At 37.1% G+C, this 17,894-nt stretch overlaps 1 protein-coding gene across 3 annotated transcripts in view; it reads right to left on the reverse strand.

The window, feature by feature from the left end:
• BRIP1 (BRCA1 interacting helicase 1) overlaps positions 1-17,894 on the reverse strand; it is a 250,268-nt gene that overhangs the window by 2,238 nt on the left and 230,136 nt on the right. For all 3 annotated transcript variants that reach the window (XM_007481765.2, XM_056816477.1, XM_056816478.1), the window contains 4 exons: positions 15,728-16,051; positions 13,361-14,137; positions 9,918-9,997; positions 6,086-6,161 (listed from right to left, as the gene is read on the reverse strand). In XM_007481765.2, the coding sequence (XP_007481827.2) occupies positions 6,086-6,161; positions 9,918-9,997; positions 13,361-14,137; positions 15,728-16,051 (1,257 nt within the window). The remainder of the gene's footprint in view (positions 1-6,085; positions 6,162-9,917; positions 9,998-13,360; positions 14,138-15,727; positions 16,052-17,894) is intronic.

A 17,894-nucleotide genomic window follows, 5' to 3' on the forward strand; every position in this document is an offset into this window, starting at 1 on the left:
TGTCACACTGGCTAGTTTAGCCCAGTCCAGCTCCAAATCCTTCACAGCTGTTCCTTTGATGCTTTGCAGTGCAGCAAGCTCTTTTGTGACTTTGAAATTGTCATTTGTCCCACAAATAAAAATTAGAAGTTGTGCAGAATTATGAACATCTTCGAGTGCCAAGGAAAAATAGGAAAGTTTTCTTGGGGAATTTTGCAAATGCTGATGCAAATTGTCTCCCATTTCTTCAATCCTTCATGTAATTGTAGATCCTGAAAGACTAACTGTACTAAATAAGTCTGCCTTTTCTGGACACATCTCTTTGGCAACAGAAAGAAGGCACTCTTTAACAAATTCTCCCTCCATGAATGGTCTGCCAGTGCATGCTGTTAGCTTGGAAACTTGAAAACTTGCTCACAGTTATGAAATATTTAGTTGCTTCTGCTCCACAAAAGTATTTTGCTGAGTTGTCAATGTATTTTTCAGTTTTAATATTTTATCTTTTCTCACATCTTTGACCAATCTTATTTATCTTTATGTTGAGTTTGATAGTGTTGACGCAAATTGTATTCTTTGAACACAGACACTATATTCTGTTATATCAAACACACAGCATTTTCCTTGTATTGCATGAAAAAGTAATCACAAGTCCACTGTTCTTTGAATATCCTACACTCGGAGTCAATTTTTATCTTTCTTGATGTCATTGTTTCCAAGGGATTGCAAATTGCTATTAGTAAAATACCTATATACTGGGCAGCAGTATACACAGTGTGGAATCCCCTCCCCAGATCACCACTCACCATGCTGACGTCTTCCGTTGTGCAGCCACATAATCCTTTGCGCGGCACCTCATTCTTGTTCAGTTACTCTCAGAACAAGGTTCCATGCAAAGTATTATGTCACCAGAAGTAGTACTGTATATGAGTGACACTGAACTTTGCAGTATCGCCACATACAGTACTCTCACTGACCACTAATGAAAGAGGTGCCCCTTCCGGAAGTTCAGTAGGGGTTGGATAAATGATGTCAGGGGGCCACATGTGGCCCGTGGGCCATAGTTTGGGGACCCCTGCTCTAACACATAGCTCACCCAGGATCATTTCCTTGAAGATTTCATGTGAAGAAGAATTCATGACCTTAAATTGTGGATAGCCTTAATCATTTGAAAGTTTCCCCTTATATCAAGCCTATGCCTGACACTTTACATTACTCAGTGCCTTAGTTCTATTCTTTGGGACCAAACAGAAAAACTGAATCTTCTACATGACAGTCCTTCAAAAATCTGAGGACAGTTATCATGTCCCTCTTAATCCTTCTTAGGACAAAATACCCAAGTCCTCTCAACTGAGCTTCAGATGGTATAGGTTCCAAGTCCGTCACCATACTTGTTGCCTGCCTCTGGGCTACACTCCAACTAATCAGTGATTTTCCTAAAATTTAAAACCTGAACATGGTAAATACTACAGATGTGATTTTTGAGGAGGACAAAATACAGGGGACCTAGCCATCATTTCTTTACTCCTAGAAGCCTCTTGGAATGAGCTCCAATTGCAGTAGTTTTCTTGGCTACAATTTCAAATGCTGACTCCTATGAAGCTTGAAGTCTACAAAAACTCCTAAAATTTTTTCAGATAAGTTGCCATATAATTGTGTCCTCCATTCTGTTCTTCTGAAGTTGAATTTCTGAATAATTTGATCTTAATTAATCCAGGCCCATGTTCTGTTATGTCAAGGTCTTTTTTTATATCTTCTCACCCATTATGTTGGCTATCCTTCCCATCTCTGTGTTATTTGAAAAATTGATAATCATATTATTCATGTTTTCATCCAAGTTTTTAATTAAAATGTTTTATGCTTCAGTACTATAACCATGTGCTATAGATAATAGAAGAAATGCCAATAAGTAACTCACATGGATTTTGGCTTTCAGGTCTCATCATGTCACAATTGCTATTCCCACTACCCCTGGCTTCTTCATTCAGTGAATTCTAGTGGTTCCCTATAGCCCCCAGAATAAAATGTAAAATCCTTTGGTTGGCTTTTAAAGCCAACCATGCCCTGGTCCCTTTGGACCTTTCCAGGACTCTTATACCTTATTTCCCCCTTCACACATTCTGCCATGGAGTGACATTGGCCTCCTTGCTGTGCCTCTTGGTTGCATTTTCAGAGACTGTCCCGCAGGCCTGGAATACTCTCTCTACTTGTCACTATCTGCTGGCCTTCTTCAAGTTCCAGTTATAATTCTGTCTTCTATAAGTTGGAAGTTTTTCTCAATCTCCCTTAAGCTAGTGCCTTCTCATTGAGAGCAAGGACTGTCTTTTTCTTTGTATCCCTAGTCATCCAATTTCTCTGTATCCTGGTTTCTTCACATATAAAATAGTACCTAACATTAGTCCAAGTGGTAAATTTGGAGTCCTTAGATATTACAATAATTGGAGGAAGGCCACACAGGGAATTGGGTTGACCTTTTACGATTTATGAGGAAAGATGGAGGAGAATCATAGAGAATGAGAAGGTATAAAGGAGTTGCAATTTGTGCATTTGGAGTATCTACACTATGCAAGCTTCATCTCTAGAGGATTGGCCATTAGACCAGTAGTTCCCGAGGCAACTCTATCAAGGCACAGAAGCATTTTAATCTATATGGGAGGTGTATCCAAATGGAAAAAATCACAAATTACTAAAATAACTCAGACCATGCAAAGCTAACTAGAAGTAACCCAACAGAGTCTCTGATGACAAATTATTTTTCTCTAGTTTTGGAACTTAACATAACAGAATAGTCTTATTATAACTATTTGTAGAAATATAACTCAAACATGTTGACTTATTTCATGGGGGTGGGGGGGCGGTAATTACTTTGCCTTACACCTTGATGTAAATAAGCAGAACAGTCTTTCCTGAGATTCTTTTCTGTGAAGGAGGTATGGACTTGTGCCACATAATGAACTTGGCCCAAGGTTAAATTCATGATGATAAGACCCTGTCACTATTGGTAACATTTACCTTCAAGGGTCTTAGATGAGTGAAAGGTTGAGCTATCTGCCACCAATCCAAGAAAAAATCAGTAGTACTAAGGGCTGTTAATAGACTTCATTATTTTATATATTCAAAGCCATGACTCCAAATCTAGTTCTCTTTCCACTCTTCCACCCATGAAAGCAATGTAGGATTGCAAACATTCTCTTCTCTGTACCCTTGGAAAGACAGTAGTACAATTCCGCTTGAGAGATGGCAGCTTTGATGAGGGAGGTCATGTGTTTCAAATGGTGGGATGAGAGAATTTCATCCTCCTAGATAAAAAAGGGAGGAAGGCTTTTCCTGGGTGGCGCTAGGATCCAGCCTCTTATATAAACATCATTCCTGGAAAATGCCAGCTTCTTGGAGAGAGAAACAAATCTGTCTAGTACTCCTACTATTCCCTCCAATACCCAGAAGCTAGATTAAATGAAGCAAGAGATTAAAGTCACAATGTGGAGGAAAAAAAGACTAGGGCTCTGCCCTCAACTCATCATATTTCAGGAACACTAATAGGATGGGAAAGGCTGTTGCTTCTCAAGTAACCAATCACAAAGTTGATTTTTCTACTGGGGAAGGCCAAATCCTCAGAATAGTATGATAAGACTAGCAACTTGCATAAGACTCTAGAATGAGAAAAACACCAGAATATTGGAGGGGTACCCCTCTAGGTACTCCAAATGTCTTTTTTTTCTCAAGGATAAAAACCATGAGGTAATACGATGAGTATGGAATATCATAGGCCCCGAGGAAAAGTGCAACACACTAGAGAGGAAGGATAGCATTGATTATTTAAGTTCTACTTTGAGTTCTTTACGTATTTTCTGCATATTCTGTGTCATGGAAGAAAGAAAGACTATTATCTTGAGTGTGGGCATGGGAGCTGGAGCCAAATTTAAAGGCAACTCTGAGTGGAGGTTAAAAGAAGTCAAAGAAAGAATGATTTTTTAGAAAGCCTCCAAGATTGAACCAGATCCACCTAAGACCTCAATTTAGGGCACCCAACCATGTGTTATTTCAAATGTAGTCTCTCAAGTTCCCCTTCCCCCCTTTCATTCCATTAGAGTAAATGGAGGCTCAGAGTATGCCGAGAAACAAGATGAATTTGACAATATTAAAGTATATTAAAACAAGTGATGCAGTATAGTGGAACGGGCTCTGGATTGGGGCAAAAGCTCTGGATTTGGTTCCCAGTTTTGTAACTAAGTAGCTGTATAACCCAAGGTAACACACTTCACCTTACTAGGCCAGTTTCTTCATCAGTAAAATGAAAAATTGGATTGGATGAGGATTTCTAAGGTCCTCTGCAGTTCCAGAGCTCAAAGGATTATTTTAACAAGAATGAATATGCCAAAACAGCATCGGAATACCAGTTATTATTATTTTAGTAGTAGTGTAATGGAAAGAGCATGAAGTCACTTGTCAGGAGAACTTGGTTCTGGTTCTAGCTCTGTCACTAATTAGCAATTTTATCTTAGGAAAACCATAATACTTTGCACATAGTAGGAACTTAACAATGTTGAATTTGAATTGTTTAACTTATTTGTGTCCTAGAAAGAGACCTTTCCTCTTATCAGTTCCAATTTCAACTCACTTTGATGACATTTATATTTCAATTTCAGGCATGCTTAAAGATGTTTTAATATCAGAACAATTAATGGATTCTTAAAATCTCCCCCACCTTTCTTTAGATCTTGCTACTGCTCCCCCTTAAGCTATGGTCCTATCATTCTCCAACCCCTCCCCTATCATGCTTCTTGAAAGAACAGTTTACTTTAACTGCCTTCATTTCCTCCTCATCTACGTACTCCTTAATGTCCCACAACTTTACTTCCATCAACATGACTCTACTGAAATTGCTTTTATCAATAGTCAAATCCAAGGATTTTTCCTGTTTTCCTTCTATGGACTCTGTTATTCCACTGCATATATTCTTCCAGCCCTTTTCCCTTGGCTTCTGTGGCAGCATCTTCCTATGGGTGTCCTCATCCCTTCTGGTTATTCTTCTTCCTCTTAGGTCTTAGATAGGGGTAAACCTACACATTCCATTCTACATAGGCCTCCTGATTTCTTGCCTGTTTTTAATCACTCTTCAGTCACCAACTCATGCTACTCTCTCCGCCTTTCCTTCATACTAGTTATCTGTGTGCGACGTCTCTCCAAACTAGACTGAAAACTTCTTTGTATGTTGCCAGTGATTTTTCCTAAGTGTGAATCCAAGCATATCACTCTCTTACTCAATAAACTCCAGTGGCCTGAATCAAATGTCTCTAGGATAAAATATAAATTCCTCTGTTTGGCTTTTATAGCCTTTCACACAACCTGGCCCCATTCCAGCCTCATTATAGATTTCTCCTTTTCCTGCAGTCTATGCTCCAGACAAATGGGCATTTTCTCATTTCCTCACACACTCCCTCCTCACCTTTGCCACATAGTATCTCTTATTTCCATCAGAATTTAGCTCAAGCACCACCTTCTATGCAAAGCCTTTCCTGATAAATGAAAAAAGAATAATTAAGCACTCAACACTGTGCTTAGTGCTAGGAGATACCCAGGCAGAGCAAAACTGTTCCTGCTCACATACCAATAGGGGGAGGCCACACATATAGGGGGCTTAGCTGCAAGTGGGATAGAAAGACCTTTAGGGTTCAATGGCAAAGCAGATGGTAATGTGTGCCCTTTAATGTCTCATTTCCATAAATAAAACTGTATCTCTTAGTGACATAGAACCATCTGATGGTGCCAAGTACTTGGGCAGAGAGAACATTCTTGTGTCCAATAGCTGTGGTTGTGGAGGCTGAATCACAGCCCCTGCAACTACCCAGTCTCATTCCTCCCCCAACTGCTGGCAACCCCCCTTCCTAACTACCTTTTAAAAAATTACCTTGCCTTTATTTTTATCTGTTTTGTATATGCTTATATGTGCGCATGTCTCCTCTGCCAAGCTCCTTGAAAGCTGGGGTCATTTGATGTTTTTGTCTCTGTACACCTAATACTTAGGCTCAAGAAGGAAAGCAGGCCCTGAATATATTTTGGAAACCAAAATATAAATGTTAGTCCGAACAAGCTTTTGCACAGATCCTACCTTTCACTTTGGGTAATAATTCTGCTCCACAAGCAATACAGCAAAGTCCTGACTTGCAAGGCTGGTTACTTGTGTCCTTTTACAATAGACAAGAGTAATATGTTAACTTCAGAAGTGATGTTTTGCATCTAAATATATAGAACATAACACTAATGAAAAAAATAAGCCCAATGGAAGTAATATTCTAACCAAAATTAATATTAAATTTAAAGGGTTCATCCTGCAGGAGACAGATATAAATTTGAATCCATTTTCAGTGTAGGGGATCTTAACTTGCTATCTATGAAACTTTAAACATATTTTGATAAGTCTATTTTGACATAAATGATTTTCCTACTCTTATATGCTTTATCTTATGTGTTTAAAAACATTATTCTCATAAATATAGATTTCATCAGTCGGACAGAGGTTCATGACACAGAGACACTTATACCCCACCCTGATTTTAAGGCTTTTAAAGTTCATAGTGATTTAAAAATACTAATTGCTTCTGCAAGGAAGGGACAAGCAGCTATCTTGGATTTATGTAAATTGCAGGCTAGTTGTACAATTTAGTACTTTATGAAGGAAGGTCTAAGAGTTTAACTGCAGAATGTGGGCTTGGAATACTAAGTGGTATGACTGAATAGTAATGATATGGATTTCTAGAAATCCATCTTGTTACATTATCATCACAATGAGCTGGTCTCAGAGCTAAGAAGATCTAGGTTCAAGTTCTGCTTCTGACCTACATAGTCTGGCTGTGTGACTTTGGGCAAATCCCTTAGCTTCTCAGGGTCTTGAGGCAATTAAATTGCAAAGAAGGTAGTTGGGTACATAGAATTCTCTTTTCTAATGAAATCAGAAAGGCAGTCCCTATCTTTATAAAAGGGAAAAAGGAGACAGGGGCAGCAAGGTAGCACATTGGATAGAGAGCCAGGCCTGGAATTGGGAGGACCTGGGTTCAAATATGACCTCAGATACTTCTTAACTGTAGAACCCTGGGCAAGTCACTTAACCTGTTGCTTAGCCCTTACCAAACCTTTTCTGCCTTGGAATCGATACTCAGTATCAGTTCTAAGACAAGATAAGGGTTTTTGTTAGTTTTTTTTAAAAGGAAACCACAGAAATAAAATTGGCACAGGAATTGGACTTCTGATGTCAATGTTAGAGAGAATTCCCTCTCATGTAGCAGAAAGAGCAAAAGACATGACATCAGGAGATCTCTATCCAAGCTCTGCTACTGGTGAACTGTGGTGGCTTTTGGCAAATCATACTTTCCTCTCTGACTATCAGCTTCTGAATGGGAATAAGTGCCTTTTCTACCTCACAAAGTTATATTAAAGATTATATGAAGTGTTTTTTTAACTGTATAGTGATACATAAGTATAAGCTACTACAAAACATATCATATGTGTATAAAATGTAAATATATATAACACATAATGGATGTTTATGTATGAAGTAGGCATATAAAATATTTAAAAAATCTTAAGTATATAAATATAAAATATAAATAGTATGTGGTCGCCAACTGTTAAGATTAAATTTAGTTTTCTCTGCTAAAGGTATTATATTTTTAGAGGTTTATTAAAGATTAAGAAATAAAGAAAATACTAATATAGAAGCATGTGGCTAGGAGGGCTGAAAGGTCATTCGATTTCACTCACTACTTCTTGGGAGACTCGGTGTCCTTGGAAGCCGAAGCAGGAAGAGAGCGAGTAGACGGCAGAGTCAGTTTAAATAACCCTCTCTGCTCGTGGCCCAGGTGAGGACCTCACCCAGGATTATGGGGAACTCTGGGAGGTATCAAGGACTCCTGGGAATTGAAGTCCGGAGTTCAAATCTCCATTTTTACATTATGTGCAAAAGTAATAATAGTAACTAAGTTTTTTTTAAACCCTTACCTTCTGAAGAACCTTAGAATCAATATTGTGTATTGGCTCCAAGGCAGAAGAGCAGTGAGAGCTAGGCAATGGGGGTTAAGTAACTTGTCCACAGTCACACAGCTAGGAAGTGTCTGAGACCAGATTTGAACTTAGGACCTCCCTTCTTTGGGTCTGCCTCTTAATCCACTGAGCCACCCAGCTGCCCCTCTAGTAATTAACTTTTATATACATGTACTATCTCATCTGAAAAAGTAAAATGTTAGCTATTATAATTATTACAAACTGTTAATGCCTTAGACTTCACCTAGCTCAACTTTCTCATTTATAATTGATGAAACTGAAGTCCATGGTGGAAGAATGTCTTGCCTGAGGACACAAAGCTTGTGAGTAACAGAACCTAATTATTTTCCATAGCAAAAGCAGCAGCAGCATCCCAAATGCATGTCTACCTAGTTAAATACTTCATTCTATGTATAACTAATACACTTTGTACTTTAATCCACATCAGTTTCGATGCGAAATGATTTCACATTTGAACAAAAAGTAATATTTAATTTGGTTAAGACTTACCAAAATCAGATGGAAGACTGACTTTTCAGAAATGAAGACTGAGGCCACAAATATATTTTAGCACTTTATTGTAAAGGGCATTCTCCCTGATTACCTTATTGACATGATCATTTATTCAGATAAATGTTCACCTTGTTTTTTTAATCCAACCACACAGTTTTTATTATTTTGCAAATGACCTATCTTACCACATGATTTGTCTTATTTTTACAACAAAAAAATAAACAGATAATGGACCATGATCATCATTAGAAAAATAGAATTTCTTTGAGTAGTCTTTGATGGACATCTCTGTGGAGACATTTGGGAAGAATCTGTGCCATGCAACAGCTTTCTGAGAAACTGATCTAGGTTAACATTCACTTTCAATAGTTAAGCTTCTAGGAACCACAAGTTTCTCCAAGACCTTCCCCCTCCCAAAATACATCGGAATCGGGCTATAACAGTTTGTTTCAGAGAGGAATTTGGTATAAGGTATATTGTCTTGGACTCTGTCCAAGAAGGTTTAGTTACTGAAAGCACCTCATTATTAGGTGGTCTCACCAATAAGGTGATCCACTGGCATAAACCCCATGGATGTTATAACAAGGCTTCATTGTAGTTAACCTAGGAAGCCAAGCACCTAATGGTTCTATCAGAAGAAATCTTAAGAAATGAATTTCTTTTTGTATATGCGAAAAATCTTATGAGATAGAGGATCATGTGGCTGGGACTTTGCTTCAGTATTCATTTTCTGTAGCATCTCCCTTCACTGGTTTTCTGACTGTTCAGCTCTCATTTGATACATATTTTGGGATCCTTTTAAGGCTTTATCTTCTGATAGTGCTTTCTTATAAAGACACATTTAACCACACTTGGTAAATTATCATAGTTAAATGTGATTAGAGGGCAAGAAATAAAAAAAATCAGAAATTCACTTAAGTTTAGGTGGAGTTTCTGCTTAAAATATATTTGAAGTAAGTGTCTAAACAAAATTAGAGAACAAAAGTATAAGAAAGCCATCAGTGACAGATGAAATGGATATATAACTTTTTAAAAGTCATCATATATTACACAACTTCAATTTGATGAAACATCTCTATAATGTTTTTCCCCGTGACTTAATATTTTGAATGTGTTTTACTGCTGGAAAACACCATGTAAGAACCATTTTGTTGGAGGAGCCTTATAATAATGTCTTTTGAATTAATGGGCAAGAACAGAATGTAGTTCTTAGGGAAGATTTAAAAATAAAACTTCATTCTGATGACAAGTAAAAAAAAACCACGAGAATCAAATACATATAGTAGGTGCAAAAGGAAAAAAGTGGTCATTTACCTAAGAAATTTGATGTAATGCTTTACCCTAAGATTCCAACACTAAGACATCTAGCTTTTATTCTTTTACAATTGTACCTTCCTTCCATGAGTGAAGCCCTTTCTCCAGTGGATAGCTTTCCGGGTTCTTTGTCTGTTTGCTCTAAATACTTTCGGGCCTTGAATAAATTCAGGATCAGATGGTTACTTTACACATATTGAGTATATAGAGTGCAAATTATCTAAAAACCAACTATTTTATCCTATAAATCTCCTATAGCACCCTAAAATAAATCATCCTATAATTTGCATGTAGTTTACAAAGCAATTAGTTATCCTCAATGAAAGTTATTCTTTCTCTTATTATGTTAGGAAGCATTTGCTTTCTTGGGGCTATTTATAGAGTAAAAGAACACCCTTTTCTCGTATACTTGGCCAACTGCTTTATTTCAAGCAGTGAATTTTTCAATTTAAATCTTTCATCTATTCAGATGATGGCAAAAAGAATCATCAGGACCAAAGAAAAAAAGGCCTATCTTCATCAGAATAAACTCTTTATATCTGATAACAACACTTACATGAGATAGTTATCTTATGACACATATATAAATAATATTATCTTATTTAAGTATTTGGGAACCTAAAAAGTTGTACTGAAAACAACAAAAACTGACTCTCCCATCCCATACTGCTCTTACCCCCCACCCCCACAAAGGGCAGCAACCTAAATAGTAGAAATAGCTCTGGGAGGTACCATGAAAAGGGAGCTCCATGTTTTATCAACATTTGTAATTATTTGATAATCACATTTCATAAGAACCATTACAACTTGCCAGATTGTAAAGCAATGAACAATATACAGAGATCAAGTGAGATTTGTGACTGTAGCTTTTATGTGGCATGGAACACCAAACAATAGGCCAGAAAATAAGGAGAGATTCAGATCATTAAGTAAAGCTAGGATGATCACAGATCTAGAGTTGGAAGGGACTTCATAGATCATCTTGTCCAATCTAATCATTTTAAAGATGAAGACAGTGAGGACCAAACTTGCTGAAGATAATTCCCACATATTGCATAGCAGAACTGGGATTTGAATTTAGGAACTGAGACTTTCTAGTTTTAGTGCTCTTTTCACTGTAAAAAGTCTCTTTCACTTTTCTCAATATTTATTTTGTTAGATTTGCACACCATTCCAACTCTTGCTATGGTGGTGAATTTTTTGAATGGTGGTGAAATTTTCACAAGCACACTCCAAAGCCCTCCTGTGATCTCCATGCAATATGGGACTGTACAAGAGCTCTGGGCTCAGCCAGGAGACTTGGGTTCTCATCCTAGCTCAGTTAGGAATTCAGCCTGAACCATGTCCCTGGGACTTTCTTCCTCTGTAAATAGAACAGTTCTCAGGAAGTCTTCATTATTCCAAAAGTATTTAGAACTCTTCTTTGGGAGCTGCCTGAATAGCTCACGGGCACATGTGTCAGAATATTTTCTAAGATGGCAACTTGTCATCTTTGGAGGGTAATGGACTCAAATCATTCAATCATCTGTTGAAGGAGATTAGTGACAAACAATATTGTTTGGGGTCAAGAATGAGGCCTAATTATAATATAATAGGACAGATCTTGTGTGTTAACTGGCTGGAAGGCAATTCCAAAAAAGGCAAAAAAGCAGAATTAGGGAGCAACTCAGTGGATTGAGAGCCAGGCCCAGAGATGGGAGGTCCTGGGTTCAAATCTGACCTCAGATACTTCCTAGCTGTGTGACCCTGGGTAAGTCACTTGACCCCCATTGCCTAGCCTTTATCATTCTTCTGCCTTAGAACCAATACATAGTACTGATTCTAAGACAGAAGGCAAGGGTTCAAAGAAAAAAAGCAGAATTATTGGGATAAGGGTATAGCGATAGCAGACTTCAGAGTCTGTTTTGATTGGGACAGGACTAATATGAATTATAAGTCTGAGTGTGTATATATATTTATAAAGTCCTTTATCATCCATCTTAGATCAATACTATGTATTAATTCCAGGGCAGAAGAGTGGTAAGGGCTAGGCAATGGGGGTTAAATGACTTGTGCAGGATCACACAGCTGGGAATTGTCAGATCAGAATTGAATCCAGGACCTCCCATCTCTAGGCCTGGCTCTCAATCCACCGAGTCACCTAGCTTCCTCCAAGGACATTTATTTTTTAAGAGGAATCTGTCAAAATCCAAATCTTAGTAGAATAGCAACAAAATATAGGAATTTTTGTACTCAACAAGCACCTGATAAGTGTTTGCTGAACTGAATGTTTCATCTAGAAAAAAATCAAAAAGATAACTGAGTTGAAATCCCTCACTATACAAATGTGGACATGGAAGCTCAAAGAGAAGTGACTTATGCTTTTAAGTTTTTCATAGTCTTACACATAGTAATATGTTTAGTAGAGTGTAACAATTAAAGGATTTTGAGTCAGTAGTTCTGTGTTCAAATTTCATCTCTATTTACTTCCTATATGATCTAAGGCAAGTCACTTAACTTTTCAGTGACTCAGGGTCCTCATCTGTAAAATGATGTAATTGGATTGGATCTAAAGATCCTTCCAAGTTCTAAAATCTAAGATTACAAAACTTACTTTCAATATATTATTTATAGGGGCAGCTAGGAAGCACAGTGGCTAGAACACCAGGTCTGGAGTCAGAAGGACCTGGGTTCAAATGTGGCCTCAGACACATCCTAGCTATATGATCTTGGGCAAGTTACTTAATCCTGATTGCCTAGCCCATGACACTTTTCAATGTAAGTAGCAGCCTCAAAGTTGATCTGGCCACAAGGGGGCACATTCCAATTGTACTCATCTTTAGGCTAAATTTTCAACCTGCCTAAACATGTTAGGGTTGAAAATTAAGGGATCATTTGGCTCTATGTGAAATAACAGAAGTTTGTTTACAAATTCTATTGGTTTCAGTTTACTTATCATGTAAAAAAGGGTAAAATCAATTTTAATTAAAAATACATGCTATTTTAAACTTCTCACAAGTTTGCCAAAGAGTTTGATACAAATTTTAAAGAGGGAAGAAACTGCTCTAGAGAATACTGAATTACTGTTACATGATGTGTGGTATTAACAAGTGAATCAGGACTGACAGCCATGATAGATGCATTCTCTAAATTTCATATGTGAATATGAAATAAGAGAAGAGGGAATTAAAAGATTTCAGTGCTAAAGTAAAATTAGAGGCAGCCTATGAGAGCTCAGACATCCATTATCATGTTAAATATGGAGTCTGTTTTGGCAAGAAAGATTTTCTAGAAGATACTATTTTGTGTGGCTCATCTCAAACAACAAACTGGAGAATAGTATAATAAACACTTTTAAGTAGAAAATATAAGTTTAAAAAATCTGATGCCATTTTAAACAGATTAAAATTTAATTTGAAAATGTGGCTGCATTACTACTTTTGGAGAATCATTTATATCATTTATCAGAAGTAAATAAGTATTTAAACTGAAGCTTAGTCCAGAAATCTTAAACAGGATGGTGGTCATGTGCTGATATTACCTAAGGTATCCATTTCTTGAGTTCTTTCCAGCTCCTGGTCATGTGCGTTATCTGCCTTTACATGATTACCATCAACTTTCCATTCTTCATTTTGTATGATTCGAGTCAACCTCATATCTACATAATTTGAATCCATTCCTTTGGTACTACCAGTTTCCAAAAGGTTTTCTGCTATACTATAATTTGAATTCTCTGTTCTTTGATTTATTCCACTAGTTCCAAGTAGCTCTTCATTTTCCTCTGTGTCTGTTTCTGTATCATCATAAAGTTCTGGTGTGAAATAAACAGATTCATCTTCTTCTGTTGTTTCAATATCTACATTTACAGTGGAAAATGCAGGGTCTCCACTTACAGAAGTAAAATCAATGCCTTGATCTGGAATTTCTTCAGGGAGGAGAAGCTGTTCAGCAGGATCTCTTTTACTAACAGTATTGGTCCTTTTTATGGATGAAGTAATGGTTTCTGATTGTGGTTCGGGGCCAAGTGGTGTGTTTCCTGACAGAGATGAGGACTGACCTCCATTATTGAAAGACAGACCAACTGTACTTTCCCTCTTTTCCTTTTTGGAAGGGAAAGTACTGAAGTCATAGTTCTCTGAAAAACTGTGCACAGTAGTAGAAGACAGTGACTTAGAGGTAAAACATTTCTTTACACAGTTAGATACAGGGCAGTTATTCTTTTCTTTTTGTTTACTGAAAGTTGGACTTGTGGATCTTGAGATTAAATTTTTTTCCCTCTTCATTTTCCAGGGGGAATCTTCCAACAGTAATGAAGCATCTATGAACATTAAGAAAAAAAGATCATTTCAATTTCTTCCCTTTTCTTAGATTGATCATTACTATATTATTAGTTGGTCACATTTTATATATAATTAAAAGTTACATAGTAAATGGAGATAACAGAAAAAGAAAAGAAAAGAAAAGAAAGATTAACATTAAATATCAGTGATTCCAATCTTTTTATCTTATGGAGATCCAGAGAAAGGAAATGATTTACCTAATTTCACAGTTTATCACTTTAAGAATCAGGGATGTTGGGGGCAGCTGGGTAGCTCAATGGATTTAGAGCCAGGCCTAGAGACAGGGGGGGTCCTAGGTTCAAATCTGACCTCAGATACTTCCCAGCTGTGTGACCCTGGGCAAGTCACTTGACCCCCATTGCCTAGCCCTTACCACTCTTCTGCCTTGGAACCAACACACAGTATTGATTCCAAGATGGAAGGTAAGTGTTTAAAAAAAAAAAAGAGAGAATCAGGTCTATCTCCTGACTATCGACCTGGTGATTTCTATTTAGGATAGAAATAAAATATACAAAAGAAATATCCTAATTTACTGCCTGAGATTAGTTGCTAGGCTATACTAACAACAATAAGGATAATGCAAATAACTGTAACAAAAGGCAGAATTTGGTTTGCCCAAAACAGAGGTAAATAAAAGCAGACAATTTAAGTCAGAAGGCAGCTTACATGTCATCTAGTTCAACCCTTTCACTTTCCAGATGAGGAAACAGTGGCCCAGAGGTTAAGTGATTTTTCCAAGGTCAGAAACGAACCTTCCCCCATGTCCCCCTCCCCTGGATCATACCCAATAAGCAGTCATTCAGCCTCTAATATGATCTCTAATGAGGGCATGCCCACTACCTCCTCTGGTTGGCTATTCCATTTTCCAACTCTAATTGCTAGGAAGTTTTTTCCCAATATGAAGTCTAAATTTGTTTCTTTGCAACACTGACTCATTGTCCCTGGTTTTGAACTCTGGAACCAAATGGAGCAAGTCTAACCACTGTTCTACACGAGAGTCCTTCAAATACTTGAAAATAACTGTCGAGTTCTCTCTGAGTCTTCTCTTCTCTAAGCTAAGTATCTGTATTTTCCCTCCTTGATTGAGCATGCAGGCTCTTTACTTTCCTAGTTACCCTCCTCTAGACACTCCCAAGTTTATGTAATGTTCTTCCTAAAATGTGACACCAAGAACTGAAAGCATTACTCCAGGTGTGGTCTGATGAAGGCAGAGGATGATGAAATGATCATCTCTTTGTTCCTAGAAGCTATGCCTCGCTTCCTGAGATCACATTCATTTTTTGGCTGTCATTTCACACTAATGATTCATAATAAATTTGCAGTTCATTAAAATCCTCATATCTTTTTCTTTTTAAGATGAACTGCTATCTAATCATCCCTCTCTTATTAAAACAAAGCAGATGCTTTTCTTTAGAAGTAGCAACATTGGCCAAGGGGTGAGAAGCCTTGATTTGATTCCTGACTCTGTCAGGTACTAGCTATGTGGCCTTAAGGCAAGTGTTCCCTTCACTTATAAAATGAAAGTGTTGGATTGTGTGACCTCCAGGCTCTAATATTGTGACACATACTTTTATTCTTGCTTGCAGAGAGGTTACTTGGGTAACTATGTAGTTTTAGCTTCACTGCCATCTCTGTAGGAGTCTGAAGTTCCTGGACAAAAAGTTTCCTTCCATCTTCTTCAAGAACATTTGACGATAGGTGAGTAGTTGATTCTACTAAAGATGTCAAGGATTCATCCTTTAAGCAGGCTACTTCTTGTACAGATGCATTACTATTTGGGGATGACACATCAATGATTTTTTGATGCTTTTTAGAAAATACAGCCAAGGACTTCAGTGCACTCTCAAAGGTTGTATGGTGCTTAATCTGTTGACGAACCCATTTGGAAAGTCCTAGAAAAAAACAAACAGGGCAGGATAATCATGTTACAATGTTGATTTAAGTGCCTTGATTATATTCTCAGAACAGAAAATGGACTCTTTTATTCTTTTAAAATAGCATATTTTGCTTTACAGAAATTCAGAATGGCTTTATTTTGGGAAAGATAAATTATTCCACAGATAAATGTTGGCTTTTATCATTTGGAGAATCTTAGGAGTTGGAGGAAGAGAGGAAGGATAACAATGTCTCCCACATCAAGTTAACTAAATCCAATTAATTATTATTAATAACTAGTGCTTTAATGCTTGTGAAACATTTTACACATACTATCTTATTTGATCTTCATAAAAACCCTGTAAGACAAGTGCTATTATCATCTCCATTTTAAACATGAGGAAACAGAAGCTGTGACTTGTAAAGGATTACACATCTCCTAAGTGACTAAGGCAGGATTTGAACTCAAAAATTTCTCTCTCCGAGTACAATAAATACATCCATTGCACCACCTACCTTATTCACAGAAATTAATGAAAGATTCCATATTTTCATTAACTGTTACTAATTTTCTTCCAAATACAATTGGATACCCATATAATTCAGTGAGTGTCAAAATTAGCATAGCTTTATGGGCCACCCATTTTAAAAAAATTTCAGCAGAGTATGGTTAGTTTGGGGAGAAGTGATTTGACCAGTGCTATATACAAATCACTGCAATATACACCAATGTGTATTGTCACAAGAGACGTTTTACAAAGTGTCATTTTATACAGAATTGGATGGTGGGATACTTTTAAAAGACAGTAATACTGCTTTTAGGGCAAACTCATTTGAAAGTCACCGTCATCCTGTGTTCAGGAGAAAATGAAATCAACACCACTAAAAGATGCTCTAGCTAAATATTATTTCATTTTCCTTTGTTTTCAAATTTTCCTTCAACTTTTTTCTTGCCTTAATTTTTCTATCAATACTTAATATGCTAGGGAAATTATCCTCAAATATTAATTAGCCAGAACATAGAATTTGTTTCAGGGCAGTCAAGTAGCTCAGTCGATAGAGGGCTAGTCCTGGAGTCAGAAAGACCTGAGTTTAAATCTGGCCTGAGCTACTTATTAGTTCTGAGAGCACAGGCAAGTCATTTAATTTTGGTTTGACTCAGTTTTCTCATTGTAAGATGTGGTTAATGATGGCACCTACCTCACAGGATTGCTATGAGGATAAAATGGGACAATGTTTTATAAAGTGCTTAATACAGTATCTACCACATGGTAGCTATTATATAAATGCTAGCTATTATTATTACTATTTTTATCACCATATTGTCTTTCTTGAGATATAAAAGGAAAACAAAGATGGTGTGACACAGCAGGAAAAGTAAATCCCTGGTTCTATCATGTTGTTCAGTTGTTTTTCAGTTATATCTGACTTTTTCACCCCATTTGATATTTTCTTGGCAAAGATACTGGAATGGTTTGCCATTTCCTTTTCCATCTCATTTTATGAATGAGGAAATTGACAGGGCAAAGTGACTTGCCCAGAATCACATGGCTAGAAAGTATCTGAGGCTGGATTTGAACTCATGAATGAGACTCTCTGACTCTATCCTCCATGCCATCTAGCTGCCTCAATGCTTCTGCCATGCTTACTCTAGAAAATAATCATTCTGTCATTGCACCAGTAGTGTCTGTGCTGTTTTGAATAAATAATAATCTTTTAGCATCAATTTTCTCATCTGTAAAAGGAAATAGATGTGGAGAACACTAGACTAGATGAACTCTAGTCCCTGACAGCTCTAAATCTATGCATATATGATCCTATGAACATCTGACTTCTTCCACAGGCTTTCTGTATCTCAGA

Source organism: Monodelphis domestica, chromosome 2 (assembly GCF_027887165.1).
Source record: "Monodelphis domestica isolate mMonDom1 chromosome 2, mMonDom1.pri, whole genome shotgun sequence".
Classification (NCBI taxonomy): domain Eukaryota; kingdom Metazoa; phylum Chordata; class Mammalia; order Didelphimorphia; family Didelphidae; genus Monodelphis; species Monodelphis domestica.